The sequence below is a fragment of the Myotis myotis genome, unplaced genomic scaffold (assembly GCF_014108235.1).
Source record: "Myotis myotis isolate mMyoMyo1 unplaced genomic scaffold, mMyoMyo1.p scaffold_m19_p_2, whole genome shotgun sequence".
Classification (NCBI taxonomy): Eukaryota; Metazoa; Chordata; class Mammalia; order Chiroptera; family Vespertilionidae; genus Myotis; species Myotis myotis.
In genome coordinates this window covers 197,639,964-197,666,779 of record NW_023416324.1, presented here as the reverse complement: position 1 = coordinate 197,666,779, position 26,816 = coordinate 197,639,964, and the positions used below count along the sequence as shown (strand labels likewise).

Sequence of the window (26,816 nt, the reverse complement as noted above, 5' to 3'; positions counted from 1 at the left end):
CCACTGGCACCAGGCCAGCCACGGCGGGAGCGATACAATTGGTTGGGGGCCCTGCCAGTGCCCCATGACCACCCCGCAGAGGAAGGCCCAGGTTACTGGCTGGTGGTGCGATCAATTGGGGGGCTCCACGATCGCCCCAAAGAAGGAGGCCCAGGCCACCAGCCAGCGGGCTGTGGTGGGTAGATGAAGCCTCCCTCTGTGAGGGAAGCCCCGGTCCCAGTGGCCAGAGGGAAGCCTGGGTCCTGGGTGCCAAAGGGAAGTGATGTCGACGGCTGGGGAAGGAAGGCCTACCCTTGCACGAATTTCGTGCAAAGTCATACTTTATTTTTCACAATAGTAAAATCACGGTTTTATTCATAGAGACAAATTACAAAATTATGTTTTAAAAGACAGGCAAAACATCCTGAAGCAAATCTATTCTAAGCAATGGCCACCTGGTACTGTGTTTTTTTTTTCCACATTTAAAGGTTTTGCATTTAAAGTTTAAGATAGCTTAGAGAACTTTGATATAATATGGCTACAAGTAACCCACTCATATCATGTCACTGAGCTTCTGGGATGATTTTAATACCTGGCTTACTTTTCTTGTATTTACACTGCTATTATATTCACTAACATTCTTTATAAACCATGAATAGGTGATTGAGAGCTCACACCAGGGATGTGCTATGAGGGAAAGTTTGCCTTCTCTTAATTCAGGGGTGGGGAACATTTTTACTGCCAAAGGCCATTTGGATATTGACATCATTCACGGGCCATACACAATTATCAACTTAAAAATTAGCCTGCTATATTTGGTCAGACATTTAATTAACTCACCCTTAATGCCTTTGCTGGGCCAGGCCAAATGACTTCTCAGGCCTTATATGGCCTGAGGGCCGGACATTCCCCACCCCTGTCCTAAATAACCAAAAGTAAAAAGAACAAGAATCTGGCCCAAGAAATATGACTAAGAGCAAATGTATAATGAGTACTGTTGTATTACAGAATTTCAAAAGTTTAAGAACAGAATTACAAGTAATGCATAATCTTCAATGCTTACATTTTTCTTTTTTTACCCAAATTTAATCGGATTTTAGCAACTTTGGGATATAGGCCAGCACAGATGACCGCTTTAATTATCTTCTCATTATCTATTAGGGGTGGGAAGGTAGAGAAAAAGGTGTAAAATACTGATACAATGGACAATAGCAGCAAGTTATTTACACTGTTTTCTGCTTTACCTGAATTTATATTGGATTTTGGATCTTTAGGACTTCTACTGCTTACAAATCCAGCTCCAAGAAGATGCTCAGCAAACTGCCCTTTCATGTTATGCAGCATCTAGAGAATAAGTAAACAGAACTAGAAAACCTTTCTCAGACTAAGAGAGGGTTATAAAACATAAATAAATTTAGCTATAAGCTTTCCCTGCTCTATAAAATACTGCAAAATGTGGTGTTTTAGAGCAGGAATTGGTAAACTACATTATAAAAACCTGTTTTTTGTCAATAGAATACACCCATTCATTTACACATTATCAATGGTTGCTCTGCACTATAATGGCAGAGGTGTGTGGTTGCAAAGGAGACCATATGGTTTGTAAGCCTACAATAGTTATAATCTGATCTTTTACAGAAAAGATTTGCCTATTGTAGGATATAAGTACTGATATTTAAGGATTACTCCATTTTGCAAAAAGACTAATATAGTCTTCAAAATTGTTCACCCATATTTTGAAAGAAATACAGAAAAGCATATTTCCAACATCCATCCATATTTCTACTATTGAGAATTAACTACTGTTGCTTATTGGCACAAAAACTTAAGGTCTTTTTCTTTAAGAAAAATCATTATTTGGGTAAAAATGAAGCATTGCTCATTATAAAACATTCAAGTAATATTGAAAAGTAGAAATAAAGAAAATTCCCTAAACTCAATACTGTCAGAAAAATCATTCATTAAGAAATAATATTGCAGGACATTTATGTATACACTGACAGAAGAATTAGACAAAAATACTATCCTAACAATGGGATAACAGTATAGAAGCTGTTTTATAAAAGTATTAAAATTAATTCTAGCTCAATTTTTTAAAAGTTAAATAGAAATGAAACTGGACTAGATGAATTTTACAATTTCATAATCATGAGATATTTAATAAGGTATCCTTGCAAGCTTAAAATAAGAGACTACAAAACATAAACTTGATCATATTTAAGTGTATCTTCCTTTTATGAACTGTGTGTGACTTTAGTTTTCCAACTTAATTTCTCTTATAACTGACCTCTGGGTTACCTCCTGAGTTTTATTACCATTATTTTTTATTGTTCTGGATAATGATCTTTACTTTACATTCTTATTTTGAACTAGTATATTTACATAATTTCAGTGTACATCACCAGCTGATTTAGTGTGCATTCTTCATTACTGAATTCTTTTTGATTCATCCCTCAAAAGGCAGCATTTCATTTTCAATGAATTTTTCAAGGACAGCTCAAGTTCATGGGTGCAGTACTTCAAGTGCTTTCTTGAATGTCTATCTTTGTCTTCAGATTTTAATATCTTGACTGAATACAATATTCTCAAACAACACTTGGGTTTAGCCAACTTTCCATGCTTGTGGTTCATTTTTTTTTTTCAGGAAAATGTTCTTACACATTTCTCAAATACATACTTCATCACACTTGAATTGTCTATTTATAGACATCTATTATTTTCAGGATGGATTAGTCCTGTCTTCCTGTCTGTAAGTTTTTTACTTAATTAGTTTAGTGTTTTCCTTTTGCAGCTGCATTTACAAAGTGTGATGATCTCAAGCCTTTCTTCTATGGCAATACTTTGCTTTAAAGGGATGTATATTTTGTTTATTGTCATTCTTTTGGTCTTTAATTTTTCTTCTTAGCCCAGCAGTCTTTTCATTCTATGGTTTCCTTTCTTATTTTTGTTTTATTGAATTCACATTCTTAACCCTTTTCAGTCCAAAGTCCAGGCTGACTCGACAGACCAGGCTCTAGGAGCAGGTCCAACGTGGAGCTGAGGTCGACACCGCAGACCGCTGCGATTATATGCATTGTCAGTTTAAGGTGCTGGGTTGCGTGTGGGGAAATGTCTCAAAAGATACCACACTATGAAATGTTTTAAAGAATAAACTCTTTGACTGAACATACTTAATTATATAACCAGTGAATTTTTGGTTTAAACTTTAAAATAAGAACATTAAAAAGTTCAACATTCAATCCTGTCCATTTATTTGGACCAGACTGTTTGAATTCCAAAAATAAAATTGGACCGCAAAGGGTATTAAACTGCCTCATATTAGGAAACAGTTGTAAGTAAGGCTATAGCCATGATCCTTTTTATTTTGTTGATGCCTTGGCAGTTTTGATTAAATATGCTAGATTCCTGATTCTTTTACCCACTTATAGAATTGTTAAATGTCCAGTCCAGGGTTCATGCCACACAGCTGAAGTGTATAAGTGATGGGGAAAAGTGAGGACATTCATATTCTTACTGTTTTGAGATCACTTCTCCCATACAGAGCATCTGCCCTATGTATTGTTAACTTTCTTCTGTTTCACAAATGCCTACTGCCCAGTGTTTCTCACTACACTAAATCAGTTAAAGATAAAGATACCTACCTAAAAGTTAAAGATACCCTGTTTGATATTAAAAATAGGTTTTAGGAGTATTAGTGAAAATTTTCAGGCGGAACCATCAAAATGTCAACTAGAGGGTGGGTACAGGAACAGTAACCGAGCTTTACTGTGTTTTCCTGCTATACTTTAGATTCTCATAGCTTTCCTTAGCAATCAGTTGTTTATTGTATTATACATCTTTTATTATTTTGTTGCAGTTGCTTTAATAAAGCTTTTTATAATGACTCAATTTCATAAGACAAATTCACACAATTAACCTTTTGCTACCAATCTAACTGTACAAAATGCATTCATATATTCCCTCTCTAATATAAATGAGAATCACTTCAAAACATTCACCATTACCTGCAGTGTGTTTGAAGACAGAAAATATTCCCAGCAATAATCTTTTTCATATCTGAAACCACGTCGTCTAGCTTCTTCCCAGCCCTATGATGCAAAGAAATAAAGAAAACTATATCATTCCCCAAAGCAAAGATTGCCTACTTGTCTGTCTTTATTTGGGTAATAATCTTCTATTGATGTTCTCTCTGTAAAAAGGTCAAAGAATTTTGAAATTTATAAACTAAAGAAAAACAAAAACCTCCCCATGATCCTAATTGTTAAGAGATAACTGCCACTGAATTTCCAGACCTTTCTACAAATAAGTTATCTAGTAATACATTGTGCATTTTATATAAACTGGCATCATACTGCACATAATGAAGTTAACAAAATGAGCACTGTTCTACAAACTTCAATGCTATCAAATATTTTCCAATTTCACAAACATAAGATTATTTTTTAGCTAGAGGAGGAAAGATGGGGAAAAAGGGAAGTAATACTGAATGAGCTCAAAGGCGGAAAAAAAAAATCCCATGCTATGCAGTACAAAACTGACTCTAGAAGTTGCTGTCTCTATATACAATAAAACATTTAAATTTTTGAAAAGATGGGTGATAAATGTTTATCTTCAGCTAAGCCTGGCATCTGGAAGCAGAAAATGTCTATATTCTGAATAATGTACATGATTAAGATATTCTATCAAAATGTTAAATCGGAACATAGGTTTAATTTATTAATGATCAGAGAGAGACTTGTCATAAATGTCAATAAGATAGATACAAGTGAATATCAAATAAAATTTTAAAATAAATTATTCACTTATTCAATTGTGATCAAAACAGGAACATACACTGAAAAATGAAGTTAAATTTTTTTCAAATGTGCACCTAATTTTAAACATTCTCACTTAGCAATTTATTCCTAATACCTATGATAATATAGGTTTTAAAAAGTTAAATATTATCAGCTTTTCTCTTGAATAAACTGTCACAAGTTATTTTTTTTTACCTCAAATGCATTCACAACTGTCAGGTGGTCACTTTTAGAATCCTTTGCCAATTCCTTTCTTCTTGCATCTGCGACCTTTTCTTTCCCCTTAAAAAATACAGAGGAAGGCAATTTAAATGGCTCTGACAGAATATAATAGGGCACAGTAATAAAAAGCGAGTGAAAAATTGTACCTAAGCAGCAACTATTATGTTTGCATAAAAATGCCTAGCCTTTCCGTTGTATCTTTCTTACCAATGGAATGACAAAGGGATCCTTGAAGCTGAGACTAGCAGCAATGGTGAGGACTGGGTCTAAGCAACAGAACAGAGCTCCGAAAAGAATCATTTTTCCAATGTGTGGCTCAACTGGTAATCGTGCTAAGTGGACTCCAAGAGGTGTCAATTCTTCTTGTTTATCCAAAGCATTCTGTAAGGAAAGGGTTTATGTTTAAAACAGACATTCTAAAGCATCACATTCAACCCTGATTTTAGTTTGCTTAGAAAAAAAGAGGCCACTCTTAAATGGGAATGCTGTAATTCACAGTCAAGTATTTTAAAAACCTGGGCTCCAGACCCCACTGTTGACAAGAATTTGCTGGCCTTTTCAAGATTTTGTTGTCTGCAAATGATTACATCAAGATCGGCTCTTAAGTTCAGTTGGGAGAGGGGATGTCACCCTGCTCAGGCTTTAAATGTTGCTGTCCTTTGGTTGTCCACCTCTACCCTAACTAATAAGATGATTCTAAGCACCACCTAGCTCTCCAGCTGTATTCTATTAGATAAAAGCTTGAAGGGGAGAGGGGTCACTAGTAAAACCGTACTACTTCCTAAAATGCTAGTAACCTCACTAAATCTAACCTACTTTCCAACAAAGACAGTTAGATAATATACAATGTTTGTTCATTTAAACAACTTATTACTCACATTAAAAGCTATTGCAATGTTCTAATATGGGTTAAAGTCTCAAAACATTCTGCACGGAGGGCTCAAATAAAACTGAAGTATGTAAAATATACTTGGGCATTCTTTAACTCAGCACCAATCAACAGAACTTGTAGCGATAACAGACATGTTCTATAACTGTGCATTGAATACATGGGGCTAGTGCAGGGGTGGGCAAACTTTTTGACTCGAGGGCCACAATGGGTTCTTAAACTGGACCGGAGGGCCGGAACAAAAGCATGGATGGAGTGTTTGTGTGAACTAATATAAATTCAAAGTAAACATCATTACATAAAAGGGTACGGTCTTTTTTTTCAATAGTTTTACTCATTTCAAACGGGCCGGATCCGGCCCGCGGGCCGTAGTTTGCCCACGGCTGGGCTAGTGGCTACTGTAATGGACAGCACGGCTCTAACTTCGTTCTCTCCATTCTGGGCACTAAGTCACAGTCCCTTTCTCATCGCTGTAGGCACTACCTCACAGCTAGTTATGTGCTTCTCAACATGATCTTGCACAGATGGCTACCAAGTAAGCAGTCACTTGACTAAGATACTGAAACTTAGTTTCTCAAAATACTGACTTCATTAAAAAAAATTTTTTTAAGTGGAAAAAAGGGTAAGAATAAAATGACAGGTAGGGAAACATGCTATTTTGGAGAAAACCCACTTGTTAGTATTTCTTCAAAAATACAAGAGCTGCCTTAATAAAATGTCCATACTGTCAATAAGTTACTTAGATTTGACAAAAACTCTAAAAATACTACAGTAATCAGAAAAAGTAGAATAAAACAACCAAATTCATTTCAAGAATACAAACAAAGACCAAGAATTCAAAGATTTCAAAACTGTATGGAATTTTAAATCAAGCCTACAATGAAAAAAACTGTGTGGAAAGAACCCAGTATTATAAAACATAAAGGTATCATTTTTTAAATTTCCAACTCATATTTCATACACTCAGGTGAATAGTCAACTAGTGTATAAAACTGGCACTGCACATTCATCAGTCTGCTCTGCAGTAATGAGAGTAAATATATAATTAGCTGGCTGACATGCTCTTAACATTCTACATCTAAGTTACAATTAAAAAGAAAAATCAGGTTTACCAGTTCCATCAGGTGTTTTATGGAGAGTGATACTGCTTCATTTGACGGTGGGTCCATTAACCTACTCAGAAAATGAGCAATTCCACCTAGCCTTAAGATCTAGGGGAAGACAAATATAATTAAACATGTATCATGTATTGCCATAATAGTTTAGTCCTGCCTGTGTCACTCATTCAAGAAGAGTAGCAAACCTAAACATTATTTTCAAGTTAGTGTTTTTACTAGAGTAAGTTAAAATTACATTTGTGATTCCATAAAAACATGTTTAAAGGCTAACATGCTACTTTCTATCACCCACCAACTCTTATTAATGAGAAAAATAGTTGGTTAAAATCTCAACTAACAAGTTGATTACCAATTAACAAGTTGATTACCTTATTTTCAAAATAAGGATAACTTTATGAAAATATGTACAATACTGGAAAAAGGGGTAAGTGGTTTATAAAGAGGAATAAAAATCTTAAGATGGAGTAACAGTAGCTAATATTTACTGAACACTTAACTATATGCCATTAAGAGTTATGTGAATTTAAGTTATTTGTCCAATGTAACAAAACTGGCTTGTCAGAGGGGTGGTGAGATTCAAACACAGGTTCTTTGGCTCCAGAGCAGTAAATGATGAAAACCTTTTAAATAAGCATTTGAAGGAAGTTTATAAGCATAGTTTACTAACACACACAGGAAACAAACGCGTGATAAAAATTAGAACCCCACCCCCATTTAGCTTTTGAACCATCCACCTAATTTACCTTTATTTGTAAACAAAGTTCTTCCAAAGGAGTTCTCAAGATTTCTGGCAGTTGATAGTCATCTAGAAGGCTTGCTCTAAGACTATTATACAGATGATAGCAATGACCAGGCTGAACTCTTAAAAGAAAAAGAGGGGGGAGGGGGGGCGGAAAGCAGGGAAGAAGCATTTATCAGTGACATTTTAGAACTCCAGAGAAAAAAATAGGCAGAAAACGTAGCCAATTATCTATTTCTTACAAGCCACACCATAATTAATTATTATTTCACTTTTACTTATCACATATTAGTGTCCTGGTACACGGATTCGTGCACATTGAAAGGAAATTAATTAGAATATCTTAATATCACTATTTGTCCTTTCTCTATAATAGAAGCATCAACCAAATTCACAATTGACAATGACAGATCGAAACACACCCGTGCGATTGGTGCCAGTGAGAGCTTTGTATGTATCGTGCATGCGCCAGTCAACTCAGCCTTTTATAGAGATGAATTTGCTTAATTAGACCTGCTTTCTGATTTAGCTAAACTCTTTCTAGCCTAGTGAGGCACCCCAACTTCTCTTTCAGGTAATTGTCAGCAACACAGCAGTAAATAATATCAACACAAGGCAGATTATTATTGTAGATCACTCAGGGAGAACAAAGGGTAAAATATTTAACTGTAGCAGTGTTTGACCGTATTCTGCGCAGTGAGAAAACCTGAAGTCGTTTTCAAGTTCACCATTTTACTTCTTTTCCATTGGATCAAGTTTCTAAACTTTCTGAATCTCCGTTGTCTTGCTAATAAAAAAAAAAGAAAAAGGATCCTACTGAGTCTCCTATCTACCTACTCCAGGACTACTGTGAGGATCAAATGAGATGAGGCATGGGAAAACACTCCACAAACATTTGGTTGAACTGTAAATTGTTTGCACCTGACTATAAAGCAAGTCAGGTTCCTGGGCTGAAGAAACTCCAGGGAGGCCAGTCCCTAGGGAGAGGAAGCCGGGAGGTGCTACATGACATCATTACCCAGTGCCCACAGTGACCGTTTCCGGGCTGGGCTGTGGGTCACATTTTGCGCCAGCAGCGTTGCCTGCGATTTGGTGGGCTGTGGCTCCGGGGTGGTGGCGGGGCCTGTGTCCCACTTGGGGGAAGCTGAGTGTTGGTTTGTCAGTGCCAGATCCATGGTGCACTTTATTTTAAAATGGCCAGCACACATGAAGGCAGCTCCTGCGTTAAGTGTCTGCCCCCTGATGGTCAGTGCGTGTCATAGCTACTGGTCGAAGGGAGGACACTTAGCCATACACATATACATACATACACATACATACACATACATACACATACATACATACACACACACACACACACACACTAGTGGCCCGGTGCATGAAATTCATGCACATTAAAAGGGAATTAGAGGAAATATTTTAATATTGCTATTTGCCCTTTCTCTATAATAGAAGTGTCAGAGATGAAAGAAAATTAGTAAAATGTATAAGAAACTCTTCCTCCTGTCAGAGTCTGGGGCGAGTCAAGTTCCCCCCTTCCCACGCATGTTTCGAAATTGCACAAGAGCCAGACATGGCCAGCCCCACCCCCGTCAAGCCAGGTGGGGGGCACAGCCTCAGGTCCCCGGCCTGGTGCTGGGGTGGGGGGTGGGGGCGCGCAGCCTCAGATCCCCCAGCCCTGGTGCGAGGGTGTGATGATCATTTGCATATTAGAAAGATATAGATTCCTTCTCCCAATGTGTTTTCAATAGCCTTAAATCCAGTATCTCTATGTCCTAGATCTAAGAAATGGAAGACTCTCTTCTCCCACCAATAATTTGGTTCCCTATTTCTATCTTACAGAATCCACACTACTATGCTCAATAACAGCAGCCTATTTAGATTAATCTCTATATGCCTTGTGAACATTTTATGTAACACATCCTGACATTAAATTAACTTGTCTATATTATTTAAAATGCTTTTAGGTATGTGCTAATTAGTTGAGCTCTCAAAAGAATATTGGGCCGAAACCAGTTTGGCTCAGTGGATAGAGCGTCGGCCTGCGGACTGAAGGGTCCCAGGTTCGATTCCGGTCAAGGGCATGTACCTGGGTTGCGGGCATATCCCCAGTGGGGGATGTGCAGGAGGCAGCTGATCGATGTTTCTCTCTCATCGATGTTTCTGACTCTCTATCCCTCTCCCTTCCTCTCTGTAAAAAAATCAATAAAATATAAAAAAAAAAAAGAATATTGGAAACTTCATTTTTTTAAATCTAGTGACATGAATGATATTATTCACTGGACAATATTAGGGACAGATAAGATAATGAAGAGGTGAGAATATTCATTTCATGTATTTTCAAACAAAACAAGTTTTCTATCAACTCTTGATGCTAATGGAGAAGGTGGTCCTTTTCCTATAGGAATAAAAATAAATTCTAAAAATTGTAGCTATTTCTATCACAAGTTTACAAAAACTTCATCTATTATATAACACCAGAGGTCTAGTGCATGAAATCTGTGCACGGGTAGGATCCCTAGACCTGGCCAGTGATCAGGGCCAATCTGTGGGGCAACCAGTGGGGCGATTGGGGGGGCCTACCCGCTGACACCCACCTTGGCTGACCTGGGGCCTGTGGGCTGGGGGCAGCTCCTGTGTTGAGCATCTGCACCTGGTGGTCAGTGCGCGTCATAGCAATCGGTCGTTCCGCTGTTTGGTTGATTTGCATATTAGGCTTTTATTATATAGGATGTGCTCAAAAACTAAGGGTGCTTCCACCTAGGACCACATAATATATTTTGCTCTTACCTTTAAATTAATTATCAAGCTAATCAGGTTTTGCTAAAGGAATTCACATCTATGGAGCCTACAAGGGACTATTTTCCATTTCAATTAAAACATTGTGGCCCTAGCCGGTTTGGCTCAGTGGATAGAGCATCGACCTGCGGACTAAAGGGTCCCAGATTCGATTCCGGTCAAGGGCACATGTCCGGGTTTCAGGCTCAATCCCCAGTGGGGACCATGCAGGAGGCAGCTGATTAATAATTCTCTCTCATTATTGATGTTTCTATCTCTCTCTTCCTCTTCCTTCCTCTCTGACGTTAAAAATACAAAAACGAAAAAAACAACAACAAAAAATCACATTGTAATTCCACATTTAATCTACACTAGGAGAGTGGAGATGAAGAGTTAGATAAAAATGTAACATACTTCATTTATTTTATTTCCTGGTTCAAACCTAAGGCCTAGTGTATGTGCTATTCTTAAAAGTGTGACAAAGCCCATTCCCTACAATGAATACTTTTTAAATCAGCACCCAGTGGTGATAGGTCTGCATGGAAAAACCCGTCTTGCTGGGTCCCCAATCAAGTTATCCCCTAATAAGTGATTAGAAGGGTACATTACTTACACTAAACCATGACTTTGCATAATCTAATAAACTACCTGGAAATCAAGTTTTACTAGGACAATCTGCAAGTATGTCAGAGCTTCATAGATATATTACAAACTTAAAAAAATGGTCTGTAATGTTTTCTTTCAACTTTAATTTCCTTACTTAAGCCAATACCTGAACACTAAGGGGAATCTTCTCTACAGCTCGATAGGATTCTACACTCACATGAATAAAAGTGTAAGAAGGCTGTGGAAAAATGCATGAAAATCAAGAGTAAGTACAATTATTTGTGTGAATGGCAAATCATTCTCCTCTCATTAAGACATACTTTTACTTATACTTCTATTTATGTCAATGGGAGAAAGGTCCTTTCCTTGTGTGTTCATTGGTAACTAACGGTGCAGAACCAGTACAGCTGTACAGTGCAGGAACCAGGAGGCCAGGCTGAGGGACCAGACTGCCTGGATTCAAGTCCTGCCTCTGCCATCTTACAAAGTCGTGTGACTTTAAACAGATTCTTTAACTTCTTTGTACCTTAATTTCCTTAACCTTGAAATAGATAATAACCTACCTCATGGCACTGTGCTGAGAATTAAGTTAATATAGTAAGTGATTAGGACATGACCTGACATTCAAATAGTATTATTAGTTACCATTAGTAATATACACTTTTAAAAAGAAATAAAATTATAGGTAATATAACTAATAAGGATAAACAACATTAATTTTAATTAACTGTATTGAGAATAAGAGGTAGAAAAATCATAAAAAAGAATTCCAAAGAAATTATAATTAAAATTTTTCCATTTAAAAATGTGCTACAGTGTTTTAAAAAATATGAAAAGTAACTCTCCTAATAAATATTTTTAAGTGTTAGCAACATATTTTGCTACATAACATTTTTGTTTGTTTTTAAAGGCTTCAGACAAAGTCCCATCTTACCTTCCAGCTCGACCTTTCCTTTGCTTGGCATTAGCTTTACTAACCCACTCAGCAGACATAGTACTGATGTTGTTCTGTGTGTCGAAGTGTGTTTCCTTTATTTTCCCTCCATCTATCACATAAACTACATCATCGATGGTAATGCTGTTAGGAAAACAGATATATAAAATATTGGCACATAAGAAGCTCATTAGTCTGTGTCAGGTCTACAGACAAAGACTTTAGAACATTTCTAATGGATCACATTGATCGGAGCAGTTCAGGATTTTCACCACTCTTCCCACATGCACCAGCGTTATGGGGTCAAGCACCTCATTGTATGCATCCTCGGCACCTGCAGGGCAGTGCAGTGTCCTGCCAATTCTGCAGATACCATGCTACATTCTTACTTGCCCACAGACAAACTTCATAGCTTGCCTGATGACTTTAGTTCCTAGCTTTTGTGACCCTCACCCCTTCCCAGCGCCATGGTTTAATATCAGCTTTCACAGAAGAACTTTAGTGCTGTACCGGTATATTAGTACCCTCAAGACAATGCATTTTAAAGGCTGTATACAACTGCCAAATTACCAAACAATCCCATCCCCAATCAACAAAAGGCAAATAAAAAAACACTGACATCAGCTCCCATGGTTTTTAGAAAGGCTTTGAAAAACAAACAAACAAACAAAAAAAAAGCACCACACACCCATACAACACTTAAAAGGCCATTTCTGAAGAAGGCTAAAAAATTAGTATAGGTTAAAACAAACAAACACTAAACAAACCTATGCCACTACCATGATTAAAACACTTATTTTTAAGATTAGAAATATTTTGTAGAGAAAAAAGATTAAGGTATGTTAATAATTTATGGGGCTTAAAACTAATATAATCACCAGCAGTTGATATTTAAAACAATATTTACCTAGTCTCTGCAATGTTGGTAGCAATTACTATTTTCCGAACACCAGGAGGGGTTCTTTTAAACACCTGTAAGAAAAATTACATCAAAACCCCAAAAGTACACAAATTTCTGATACATTACTCTTGCAATTAGAGAAATTACTTCAGATACTATTCATTTTTAGCACTGTTTATCTGTTGACATATGTATGAATCTGATATTTATAGTTGTATTTATAAGGTATACATCATTTTCAATACCATAAAACTCCCTTTAGGTATACCAAATTAAAACCTCCCACAGATGTCAGAAATTTATCACAAACAAGATTTTAAAAGAAATACAATAATATACATAATTTTTTTTTTAAACAAAAACTGGTTAAACATTGTATTGTGGAGTCAAGCTTTTAAGGGAGAGAGAAAAATTTAGTTTAAGGATATGAATTATGAATTACCCAAAAATATATGGGTAATGACAAATAACCAAGCAGATGCCCAACTCATCAAAATAAATGTTAGCTGGTGTACCTTCTTAAACTACCTTTTGAGATTAGACTGGATTAAAACAAAAATCCTCTTCAAATGCTGAATCCTACCAACAATGCAGCATCGACAAAGCTACCAAGTTGATGAAAAGACATGCAGCCAAGTCCCCCTTGGCTATAAAGAAACAAAATGCACGAACTTATCCCTACATGCATAAAAGTGGTAATAGAGAAAATGCTGTTTCCAAGTCTATCACATATTCTCTAGCAAAGGAATAAAAAATTGACTGTTACGGTGTCAGAGATGTAAGTGCCTCCACATCGAAAACTCTGCTAAGTCTTTGGAATCAAGAGTTCTCTCTCTTTCCTCTTCTCTTCTTTATCTAGCAGCGCTCTGTAACTAATTCAGCTGGCTGAGCCTTACTCAGGACTGGTACCAGCAGAAAGGATATTAAAATAATCTCAGTTAAAAAAAAAAAAAGAAGTCTTTATATTTTCTTAGAGAGAGAGGAAAAACTAGAAGGGACCCACCAGGGCCTGCAAACACTGCAATCCAGAAAATTATCTTGCCTTTGAGAATGCAGAGTTCATTCTAATCAGAGTAATCTCTGAATCTGACTAAGCCAAAATACTCAAAACCATAATAATAAAAACCAAAATAATACGTTATTGACAAAACAGGAAATCTCACACCTACAAAAATATACATTCTAATGCTGTTAAATCAAAATTTCAAATATAAAGATATTTAATTTCTGGGTTGATTTATATTTATGGGTACTCACATACCTTTTTCCTTTTATTCATAAAAGCCAAACAAGTTATTGGTGAAACCAATCTTTAAATTTTTCCCTAATGTTGGTTGACACAACTAATTTGATTTGTGGATTACCCTCTCTAATTCATGTTTTTGTAAAATTATCTCCTGAAGACTCATTTGCAAAGGTTCCCAAAGAAGTATTTTTATATGGATTATTATTTGAAAATATGTCTTAAAAATAAAATATAAAACAAAACGCACAATAAGCAGTCCTTTGAGATTGCCTCAGTTTGAAAGATAGTGAATAAATTTAACATACCTGTGTCTGGTTAACTGTAGGCATCAGTGAATGTAAAGGTATAATAAGAAACCTGTCTGAAAATTAAAAAGAAAATTAATTTTTTTTTTTGAAAATTAAATTTTAAGATAGTTGCAGAAAAACTCCATCAGACATATATAGAACATAATCTTAAGAAATTACATTCATACATTTTTTTTTACGTTTCAAAATGAAATAGCTCAAGCTCATTCATGATTATTAGCTAATAGAAAGTTTGTTGCAGTATAGTTAGGAAAAGGAGGGTGACTGTTAAGGAAAAAAAGGTAAATTTCACATTTAGCTGTGGTTACAAAAAAATGCAAACTGACTTAAATCTCTAACAACAGTACCCAAATGAATCAAGATAGCTATATTTCTACCAGAAAAGAACTGGTGTTATTTGAAAGAGAGACTGTCTGTGACCCTTCTGAACTTAAAAAATAAAATGCTGTCAAGCAAATGGTTTGCTAAAAAAATGCTCTAAAATTACTTTGGTGACATGAAATAAAGTTCATTAATTCAATCAAAATTCAAACCGAAAATACTTAACTCAAATTGAATTAAGCCTTCAAACATAACTTCCTGTTTTTAGAAAAATCAGGTCAGAAAGAATCAAATGAAACGATAACATGAAGATTCAGACAAATCAGAGTTGATCTAGTCTTTTCCCTAAGTCATCAACATGAAAGAAGTAAGCAAAGAATGAGAGTGATGTTCTAGAACTAGAGTCAAAGATTTATCAGGTTTGACGTTTTCTATAATTTGAACAAGCTAACCTTGAAAGACATTACAGGGGCAAAATAGGAAAACCTGATCATAGACTGGTTTATTAAATGATGTTAATGATTAGGTATGATAGTGGCATTGAGGTTATTATAAGGAATTGTCTTTATTTTTGAGCGATGCAATGCTTATATATTTAGAGATAACATATGATAGCTACAATTTACTTTAAAAAGGGAAAAAAATTAGACCATGAAAATAACTGTTGCATTGAAGTCATTTGTATATGGTATTCATTATATGATTTTCCTAATTTTCTATAAGCTTAAAATGTTTCATTACAAAGTAAAAAAAAAAAAAGGTCAGGGATGATGAAAGTAATAATAATTTTGCTGAAGACAATATAATTGGGATAAAAATAATTTATATAGCTGATATCACACACCAAAGTAGTCAACAGAAACAAAATTTCTTATGACAAGAATGAGAATGTTGATAAGCATTTGATAAATTGAATTTCAAGATTTACTTTTCAGTCAGTATGGAGTACGACCAATTTCTCCTTTTTTTACAATGACTAACAATATATAACTGATTATTAAGGCTAAATTTTAAAAATGATTTGAGAAATACTTGTTAAACTTTAAAAAACTTCCTTTCAAAGAAATTGAGCTGGTGGTGAAAGTTTAAATTAATACCTCCATTCTTGAGGATAATTAAGTTAAATTAGAAAATTAATGAAGTCAATTATAGTAATCTAGCATATCACACCCTTTCCCCATTCCCACAGAAATAATATTACATTTGGGCATATATATTCCCTGTGTTCTTATAATGGGGAAAAAAGAGGCCAAAGTTGGAAAACTCAACGCCCCCCAAAATTCCCATTGTTTTTTAAAAAAATTCAGCGTAGAGTTTAATCGTGCCTAGTCTTCTATATGGAAATGTTACCACTTACAAGAAAAAGAAAAAGTGGCATTTCATCATAGAGAAGTCATGGTAATCAGATAAAAATATTTTTCTAACTTGAGAAGAGTAAATAATTTTAATTATAAAGAATCCTTTGAGGGCACTACTTAACAAAGACTAAAAAATACACCTTTTACTAGTCTAGCCAATACAATTAGAGCAAATATTTTTTAGTTTTATAAAATAAAAATGTGTCAAAATTACTTCAAGAGAGTAAAGTTATAAGTTATATTCACAATTATACATTAAATAGAATATGCTTTGTATTTCACTGATTTGAAGTTAAAAATGACACCTGAAGATGCTGTAACTGAATTTTATAGGAGAAAAATGTTCCCCTGCATTCTCTAAGACAAAAGAGGTGATGTCTCTTAAAATAATACTGTTAAAGAATCAAATCATCTCAGAAAGTTTTAAAACTTCAGGGAACTTTCTTAGATTTGGGGTGAAGAGGAGGTCAGGTATCTGAAGTTTAAATAAGTGCAATGCTGACTGTTGTATAGTCAGAGATGAGAATCAGTGGACTAAGGGATTACTTACTCACATGCCAACATTTTCTCTTTAAGGGCTCAATTTATTAGGCAAATTTAGGAGGAGAGGGGAAATGCTCTCACTATAATAACACATAAAGAACTTCACTAAAATACCCACCATCTTCACCTAGAATTTCAGAAAAAAACAACCAAACAAACGTAAAATAATCCAACTTTTGAAAAAAACTAATCTGGGCTAAGACCACCAAGTTCTTACAATGACATGGCCTTAGAAGCAATACTTCTTCCTCAAATGAAAGATAAAAACCAGGCTACATATGATTCAAGTACCACTCTTGGAATTGCAATAAAATACATTTCAGTAATACCTGATTTAAACATCACTTGTGACATCAAGAGATCATGTAAAGTGCTGATATTGTCCCAGCCTGGTAGAAAGACCAATATTGCACCATCCTGTATGGAAGGGAAATAATCATTACATATGATCACATAACAAAATACATAAAAAAATCTGTGCACTTTAGCCTTCATTAAAATTATACTGCCTAAGGAAAATTTTGGTTACTGATTATAAATAATGAATATAAGCTCACTTTTTAAAAATAGAATTTGTAAACCAGATTTTTCATTTGTTTAGTCTTTTCTTCAAATAGGTCAAATATCTAAATCATTTGGCATTTTGAGATTCTCATTCCTGGTGTCAAAAGCAATTTCTTCTGTAAGTAATTTTTATTTATTTATTTATTTTTAAATATATTTTATTGATTTCAAAGAGGGAGAGGGAAAGAGAGATAGAAACATCAATGAAAGAAAATCATTGATCAGCTGCCTCCTGCATGCCCCCTACTGGGGATCCAGTCCACAACCCGGGCATGTGCCTTGACGGGGATCGAACCTGGAATCATACCCAGGACCCTTCAGTCCACAGGCTGACGCTCTATCGACTGAGCCAAACAGGCGCTAGGGCATCCATAAGATATTTTTAAAAAGCATTTACGAGGCCCTGGCCAGCTAGCCCAGTTGGTTGGAGAGTTGTCCTAATGCACCAATGTTGCAGGTTTAATACCTGTTCAGGGCACATACAAGAGTCAACCAATGAATGCATAAATAGGTAGAATAACAAATCAATGTTACTCTCTCTCAAATCAATTTCTTAAAAAAAGCATTTAATTTTTTTTTTTTGTATGGCCTTGATCAAAAAATAAAATTAAGTCACTTGAGGAAAACAAAACTAACCTCTTCTTCCAAAACAATGTAGCGAATAAGGGCAGCAATCAAATTCAGATCAACTTTATCATCATCCATCATTTCTATAACATCTACAGTACTTGCAGAATACCTATCAAAGTTAAATAAAATATCATGAAATACTTGATATAGTTTCCTGAGGTTTAAATTTCTGTAAAATCTAAAAATTAACTCAACCTTCAAATGAGGGAATGATAGGAGAGAGTTAGTGGGGAAATAACAGTATTTACAACATACTATTCAGCTGGAAAATGAGATAATAATCTTCTTAAATACGTACAAATTCAAGAAGATAATTCCTGCTTTTTGTTTAGGTCAATTCAGTCACTATGCTCTGACTTCCAGACAGAACAAACTTACCTTTTCCGCAGTTCCCTTACATAATCCGGCCAGCGTTCTTTGTAGGTTGCTTCTTTTTCTTCTTTCTCTTGTCTATTTACATGCCCTTGCATGAAACCCCTCTTAAACTGGGATCTGTGTTCTTTTTGTTCTGGAACATATCTAAAATGAAAACGTTCTTAAGTAGCTTCACTTTTTAAAAACTCTCTGGTTGTAGGTAATATTCAGCTTATATTTAGGATTTTAAAAAAGGTTTTTAAGTAATTTCACTATAATTTCTAATGAACACTAGTTAAATATCCATTTATTTGCTATGTGTATCCATTTATGTTTATTTCATTAACATAAAATCTGACATTTTGGATGAAAATCATTCTTCTCTATAAAGTATATACAACTCTAGATCATTTTAAGCAATGAATTGAAATTAGAGTAACTTTCATCTTCAATTTTAAGTTTGCTCTAAAAAAAAGTTAACATTAAGTCCCAAATAATAGTTAATGTTGCCTAGTAGAAGACTCATATTTTACATATAGGTTTTCAAACCTGAGTACATATAAGAATCCCCTAGAGAGTTTGTAAACTGTAAATTCTGAAATCCTATACCTTGCAATTTGGATTAAAGTCTGGTTGGTTAGGGTCAGCTAACCCAGGAATTTTAATTAGTGCCCCAGGAGATTCAGATAGTGTATCTATAAATGTACAGACACATGCATGAGAACTATTTATTCTGCTCAGGCTCAGGCAGAGCCAAATCAGCATTCAAATCTCGTCTGTCCAGCATTATGCTCTGACTCCACCATGCTGCAGTGACTGCTATAAGCAGGGCACATTTGCCCCAGAATCCCAACTATTTACTGTAAGTGGGTTCTGAGAGCATGAAGGTGGAGAAAAACAAAGAAAAATGAACTAAACTTTTAACCCCAAATCCCCTCAGAGTTTGCCTAGGGAACAGCTTCCAGACAGAATGGGAGGTTTGGAGCATTGGTTTTGTGAGTCAGACAGATTATGGAAATGATGTCCTTGCTCTGACATTGACTAGCTGTGTGACTTTAAACAAGGTGTAACTTTCAGGTCTCTAGTTTCCTTATTTTAAGAGATTAATACTTTGATAACAGTATTGGCATAAGAATAAGAGCAAAAAAGTGATAAAGCACAGTGCCTGACACATAGCAGACACCCCAAAAATGTTAATCCCCTTCCCTATTCAGTACCTGTGACCCAGGATCCCCCTAAGTCTTCCATACATATAGAGGCACCAACTTGAAGTAGGGCAACCTGAGACAGAGATTAGTCCTAGTCAGCAGGATGGACCCACGGTTGGTTCCCTTCCCAGCAATTCCAACAGAGGTAACCTTCAACCCCCACCCCAAGGGCCCAGTCACAACCCTCTATCTCATGTCACCTTACTTTCTTCCCTCCTGCTTCCCTGTAGTGCAGCTCTTCTACAAATAGATACTATCCTTTTGCTTTGAGAGACCCCTTAACTACAGTTCCTTGTATACAACGTGCCTTCTAGACAGCTTAAGAAAGCAATCCATCCTTATGTAATTTTAGATTACTGATCCTGGAAACATTGTTTGCATCATCATTGTCAAGTGCTGACTTTTATTCTCTTAGGAAACAATTGATAAATGTGCTGTGGTAGGATGCAGAACACATAATGGAAAGTAGAATTGAGGAAGGGCATAAAAATTTATGGACATGATAAAACCAGAGCATGGGAGACCTATATAACTATCTCTCACTTTTAATATGTTCTACCCTGACATACACACTTCCCTCTTTCTTACTTTGAATTTCACTGCTTTTCTGACTTACCTAGCCTATCTCTGCTATATATAATCTCATTTCTGACACACTCTACTTTCTCACAACAGGTCAATCACACCTCATATTAACAGTGTACATGTCTCCCTGCCTCGATATAAACTGTGAGGTTTCTACCAAATCTAGCCTTGTTTTATTCTCAGAACCCTAAGGCACAGTGCAAGACATAAAGTTTAAAAAATTATCTGTTAAATTCTGCTGACTTTCCTCCATATAAAATCTTTCTTCTCACTTTCCCACTATTCATTTTCCCATTTAACAAGTAAGCTGTGGAATCTTGAAAAATCTCATCACAAGTGTTTCTACATCTGTCCCTGTACTTATTCAGATGTTTACTAGAGGTCAGGCACTGTGCTATGCACTAGTTACAGAGATAAAGAGGACAAAATCCTTGACCTTGAACCTTCTGAAATCTATTGAAAAGGCAAATATAAAGAGGCACTTTACATGGTGATAATATAAGTGTTTTAAGGGACATGATAAAAGTGCTACAGGAGCCTGGATGAGAAAACATCTCATTCTATGAGAGGACCAGAGATGGTTTAATGGGCAATGAAGCTGGAATTTATTTTTATATAATCAATAGTTTATAGGAGAAAGAATGGAGAAGGTGGCAAATCAAGTCGAAAAGGAGGAAATAACATGTAACAAAGCACAAGTCATGAATGAAAGGCCAATGGCTGGCATGGTAGAGAATAGCAGCAATTGTGAGAGTGAAGATCATGGTGCCAAAAGAGGAACTATTATGTTAGCACAGGAGAGATAATATGGATCTTAAGTAGAAGAAACAAAAATGAGAAGACAATGAATGATCAAGGCATTGTGCTAGGGGGTGGGTAAGGGGAGGAATACAGGATAACTTAAGAGTAATTTGGTTACTAAACAAGTAAAGCAGTTAACTTATCCTAGTTCATAACTCCTTGATAAATATTAGCATTTTTTATTTGTAGCTTAGACAGTTGGGTGGAGGATAACATCAATAACCATGATAAGGCATAATTGTTTTGGCGAAAGCATGGTGGGAATGGAATGTAAGATGATTTTGGTTTAAAAAATGTGAGGTTCAAGGTGTCTGTGGTAATGGAATGCCGCGGAGCAGAGTTAGACAAGTTTAGAGTTCAGGAAGAGCTTCAGCTTTGAAGCTCCAGTTCAGAAAGCTGTGAAAATACAGAAGTATGGTCATGCAAATAGGACTGCACCCAGGAACCACAACAGACTGAGAAAAGGCTAGTGGAGAACCCGAGGGGAAAATCATACTTAAAGGGTAGGGAATGGAAGCCCATGAAGAACGAGAAAAACCAGGTAGGAGAACCAGAAGTGAGGTCCAATCACCAAAGTCCGCTGCCCAGGGATCTCTGAAAAATACTGATGCCTCGCTGCCAGCTCAAACTGTGCAATGTGATTGAGGAGTGGTGTGTGATCGCAGCATCTGGATTTCAAAAGGCTGAGGGAGACTTTAATGTGCAACCACGTGTGGGAATCCCTGATTTAAGGACTCATTAACAATGTTTTAGGAGGAAGAGGTTAAGGGTGAATTTCTGAATTAAAGTTTAATAGAAAAGGTAACATGTTAGCATTTTTAAATCTCTTATTTCTTAATATTTACTCACCTTATTTTTTCAATTATATCTTCCAAAAGATACTCCACAACTGGAAAAGTGAAACCAGGTATGTGTATCATTGGACAGTTACCTATTATGGTAAAAAAACCAAACATAAGTCTGTACTCAATAAAATAAAAATAAACACTATAAAAAGGACAATGAATCTATTACTTTTTATAATTCAGAAAATGGTCCTGAGCTTTTACAACTCTATCCTATTTTCTATATCTAGTTCAATAAAAGGCAGCAGCCTAGCCTTCACTCAACACCATTTTACTGCTACTAAACTGTGCATATACCTCACAGTTCTACAAAGTAATGCAGAATATCAAAGGACAAAGTATTTTAAATTGCACTTAAAATCCATTATGAGAAGTCTATTTCCTCTTCATCATTAGTCAGAATATTGCATTAGAACCCATTTTATTTAAATCTATATATGAAGCAGTCCTCCGTGGCACCCAGAATTAAGGAAAAAGTAGTTAAAAACAAGACCTAATCAAATATTAAACTGTTACTATCTTAGAATTACTAGCTTTTAAAAAAAGATTCTTAGAACTGTTTTCTAAATGTTATTCATATTTTGTACCAAAGAAAACAGTACACACTGTAAACAATGGTCAACAATGCAGCAAAGTAACTGAGGTGGTACCACAGCTTTGCCTCTGATTTTCATAAATTTGAGTAAGTTACTCAATATAAGTTCTGGATACCGCATTAAAAAAAAAAAAAAGACATAATACACTCGAGGGATCTCACAGGCTTTGAGAGTCAACTAGGCTGAATACAAGAACATGTATTAAATATAGTTCTATTCCATTTAACTCCCTACTTTTTCCTCTCCTTCCCCAATTTAAAGTAGGAGAGACAGGGGAATAGCTTTAAAAGAATATATTTTGCAGCTAGTCAAATTGAATTTCAAATCCTCTCAACCCTCTGTTAATTAGGCAACCTTGGATAAGCTATTTAACTGTGCTCAGGCTTTCTCATCTTTAAAAATAAAAATAACAGCACCTACCTCACAAAATATTATGAGACTTAATAAAGACAAAGTGCCATACATACTACCTTGCACACTGACTAGTAATCACTAGTATTATTGTCATTAGCAAATTGACACCCTAGCCTGTGAATAGTACATAAAAGCCACAAAAGAATCAAAAAATGTTAATAAAATTATTCAGATTTGTGGTTTGACTTTATTGATGCCACCTTAATTATCTGGTAGTTACCTAAAGTAATAATCATAAATTTTACTCACCAAAATATTCTGAGAATTTCTCAGCATTCAATGTTGCACTCATCAATATTACTTTCAGGTCAGGTCGATAATTGAGAAGGTCTTTAATTACAGTCATTAAAACATCTGACTGCAGGTTTCTCTCATGGATTTCATCAAGCACAATATGACTAACACTGGACAAATGCCTGAAGCAGAAGTATGGTAAAGTATGTAACTCAGTACAACAATTAGTAACATCCTATTTAATAATTACATCTTTTATAGGACTTAATTAAATGTCCTGAATTGAAATATACTCACGGGTCTGACTGAAGCCACTGAAGGATGATTCCTGTTGTACAGTATAAGATAGAACCCTGTTTCCTTGGCAACCGGCTGTGAATAAAAGACACAACAATTCTTGGTTTTCTTTACTAGTACATTACTAAGTGCCACAAACATCTAAAAGAAAATCTTCAATTTTAAAAGGTTTATAGTTTTAATGAAAATCTTTAACTTAATTTTGTAGTTATAGGAATGCCTACCAGGTAATGAGAAATACTACATCCAAGTTCATTATACATTGTTTTTGTTGTCATGATACAATGTTAATAATTTATTTTTTAAAGGCATAAACAACCACTGACATTCAGAAAATGACTCATTACTAAACTTCTGTTCAGTGATTGGAAAGTCAGTTGATTAAAAAAGATAAATGGAATCTTGATCTCCAGGAAAAAAAACTAAAAAAATACAATGAAGTGGGATAAGGGGTTAAAGATACCAAAATCAATAAGGTAGGTCAGGGGCTGGGTGTGGTACCAAAATATAGGACACTAACTCCTTTCAGGGGGAGCGATGATCTACTAATGTATGTCCAGGAAATAAGTTATTTTTCAAATCATTCCATGTTATAAAAGACATTAAAATGGTAATCCAAATATCAAATTGGGTTACAAAAATGACTGAGGGTTGCAAGCCTCCTATGCTTGTTACTTTAAATGTTAATTCTAGTAGTTATAATTGGCATACAGATGGAGAAAAATCTTTTCTTTTTTAATCTCTAGCTTCAAATTTTAACTAAAATATACCTGTAAACAAGTGAACATTCTTTACCTCTGGAGACGAATTTGGTATCCAGTACTATTACCATTGCCACAAGTTTCTGCCCTTTCTGCAGCCACTCTCTCTGCAACCTTTAATTAAAATAAAATAGTTACAAAGAAAAGAGATTTTCCTTTAGTACAAATATCCTAACCATCCATGAAAATCTGAGATGGTTATATTTACTCGCCTCTTATATTTACTTTTCATTTTCTCTAAGCTCTCCAAAGCCAAATGCTCTTTCTTCACTATTTTCAAAGTGTCTTTCTACAGCCACCCTCTCATTATTTCTTCCCTTTCTTTTTGTCTTTCTAAAAGAGTAGGAAATCCTGTTCTAAACTTATATTAACACTAGAGGCCTGGTGCATGAAATTTGTGCACGGGCAGGGTCCCTAGGCCTGGCCAGCAATCAGAGCCGATCTGTGGGATGACTGGCGGGGCGATCGGGGATCCCCACTGGCACCCACCTTGGCTAGCCTGGCGCCGCTCGCTGACTGTCCCCGACCCCCATTGCTGCCGCCACCGCTGCCGGATGCGAAAAGCGGAGCGAGCAGGGGGGACCCATGCTGGTACCCGCGTTGCCTGGCCTGGGGCCTGAGGGCTGGGAGCAGCTCCTGCATTGAGCGTCTGCAACCTGGTGCTCAGTGAGCATCATAGCAACCGATCATTCTGTCGTTCAGTTGATTTGCATATTAGGCTTTTATTATATAGGATGTATTTATCCTCAAATTCCATGTAAGTTTTGTATTTGGTTGTTTCTTTTGGTTTTAGACTGGTGGTTTTTTCTTTTTTAAAAAAGTGTGTTTATAATTTTTAAAAATGTTTTTATTGATTTCAGAGAGGGAGGGAGAGAGAGAAACATCAATGATGAGAAACATGGATCAGCTGCCTCCTCCACACCCCCTACCTGGGATTGAGCCCAAAACCCGGGCATGTGCCCTGATTGGAAATCGAACTATAACCTCCTGGTTCATGGGTCAATGCCCAACCACTGAGCCACACTGGCCAGGCAAGATTGATGTTTCTTAATTCTTAATTCTTCATTGTGTTTTAAAACTTATGGTGCCAAAGGTAAGCTCTGGATAGATGAAATGCTATTATAATCATACTGATTTATGTAACTAAAAGTAAACAACAGTCATCTTGTAACAGAACAGTGATGACTGAGGTTAGAAACAGAAAATGACATGATTACTTTTAAAGAAATACTTCAGAAATAAAACTTCTAATCAGTGTATCTGGTACACATCATTATTTCCCTTTTCACTACTTATACTATCCATTCAAAAACAACAGATTTTGGGGAAGAAAAGAAAAAGAAAAAGAAAAAAAAAAGCTATTATCAAGACTACCCTAAAGGAAAAAGGAAAGTGCGGTGAGAGATAACTTACAGAAATGGCACTGATTCTTCTTGGCTGGGTACAAACTATCCTGCATGCAGATCCTTTTCCTCTTTCAATGTAATTATCCAAAATGAACTGAGTAACCTGAGTGGTTTTTCCACAACCAGTTTCACCACTTATTACTGTCACCTGATGATTATCGATCATATTTACCAATTCCTATTTCAAAAAGAAAAATAAGTGAAGGACATCACATGGTAAGTCTGAAAAGACAGTTATCGGAATTCTACCAAACTGAAGGTAACTGCTTCTAACAAACACTAATGCCTTTTAAATTTTATGTGAAATGCTGACAGTTTGGGGTTTTGGATATACCAGTTTTCAAGAGCTAAGAAGCACTAAATTATTAAAAGAACTCAGCCAAGACACTGTTAAAGAAAAACACACTGGTAAGAACAAAAGAGTCAACAGCTCATAAGTTCCACGCAAAAGGATTAATGAAAAAGAATGTGATCATATGGGGCTACTGAGTACAAGGCAAATATCCCCTGAAACCTAAACAACTATTGAAGATATTAAGAATTTATATCTTAATTCATAAATATGGCTTTGTCTGTAGGACAAATTTTGTATACTGTTTTAAAGAATAATGTAATTTAAAATTATTTCCTTTCAAATAATTAAAATAAAGAAAAAGTTTTAAATACCTAAGTTTACAAAATAACTTTTTGTGAAAATTGTTTTTAAACTCTAAAAATTTCAATTATGGACATAAATATAAGCAAACTTTAGAAAAAACTGTTTCATGATCATATTTTTGTTTTCAACAATTCAAAAGAATAAAATGAGTTTCTAAGAATATCCTTCAGAGAAAGGTTGATAAATTTGTATTTCTTCTTAACACAGCACTTTGTAAAAAAAAAACTGTATTCAAGTATTTTACAAATCAAATTAAACAGTGCATAATCATTTTACCTTTTGCATTCCAAATGAAGGCAGCTTTTCCCTGAAATGCTGAAATAAAAAAAAACAAAAAACAAGTTATAAATTTTTCACCAAAAACTGGAATGAATTTATAATCCTGGTAATCAGAATATACTGATAAATATGCTAGAATACAAGTATTTTATTACCTCAGAGCTTACAAGTATCAAGACAAAAAAGAATTTTACAGTGGGGCCTTGACTTACGAGTTTAATTCGTTTCGTGACGGAGCTCGTAACTCAAATTACTCGTATGTCAAATCAAAAAGTGAACGAGTGAGACACGTGATGCTTGGCTGATGTTGTGGCGTTCACTGTGACATTCGTTGCGCCAACTAGTGGTGGGGTATCTGAAGCTGGCTCGTAACCCGAATTTTAGCTCGCAACTCAAACCAAAAAATTAGGCCAAGAGATGGCCTGTATCTCGAAAAACTTGTTAGT

The 26,816-nt window shown here is 35.5% G+C and overlaps 1 protein-coding gene across 3 annotated transcripts in view; it reads right to left on the bottom strand.

Annotated features, from left to right (window-relative positions):
- Nucleotides 1-26,816, bottom strand: part of DHX36 (DEAH-box helicase 36) — a 45,775-nt gene that overhangs the window by 8,163 nt on the left and 10,796 nt on the right. For 2 of the 3 annotated variants that reach the window (XM_036348133.1, XM_036348134.1), the window contains exons 4-22: nt 26,368-26,406; nt 25,441-25,611; nt 24,062-24,141; nt 23,267-23,341; nt 22,985-23,151; nt 21,730-21,811; nt 18,311-18,451; nt 17,939-18,041; nt 17,068-17,155; nt 14,514-14,569; nt 12,969-13,033; nt 12,062-12,205; nt 7,748-7,865; nt 6,999-7,097; nt 5,205-5,378; nt 4,971-5,057; nt 3,984-4,067; nt 1,224-1,323; nt 1,043-1,133 (exon numbers count right to left, since the gene is read on the bottom strand). In XM_036348133.1, the coding sequence (XP_036204026.1) occupies nt 1,043-1,133; nt 1,224-1,323; nt 3,984-4,067; nt 4,971-5,057; nt 5,205-5,378; nt 6,999-7,097; nt 7,748-7,865; nt 12,062-12,205; nt 12,969-13,033; nt 14,514-14,569; nt 17,068-17,155; nt 17,939-18,041; nt 18,311-18,451; nt 21,730-21,811; nt 22,985-23,151; nt 23,267-23,341; nt 24,062-24,141; nt 25,441-25,611; nt 26,368-26,406 (1,964 nt within the window). The remainder of the gene's footprint in view (nt 1-1,042; nt 1,134-1,223; nt 1,324-3,983; nt 4,068-4,970; nt 5,058-5,204; nt 5,379-6,998; nt 7,098-7,747; nt 7,866-12,061; nt 12,206-12,968; nt 13,034-14,513; nt 14,570-17,067; nt 17,156-17,938; nt 18,042-18,310; nt 18,452-21,729; nt 21,812-22,984; nt 23,152-23,266; nt 23,342-24,061; nt 24,142-25,440; nt 25,612-26,367; nt 26,407-26,816) is intronic. The other variant, XM_036348135.1, reaches the window with a different exon arrangement.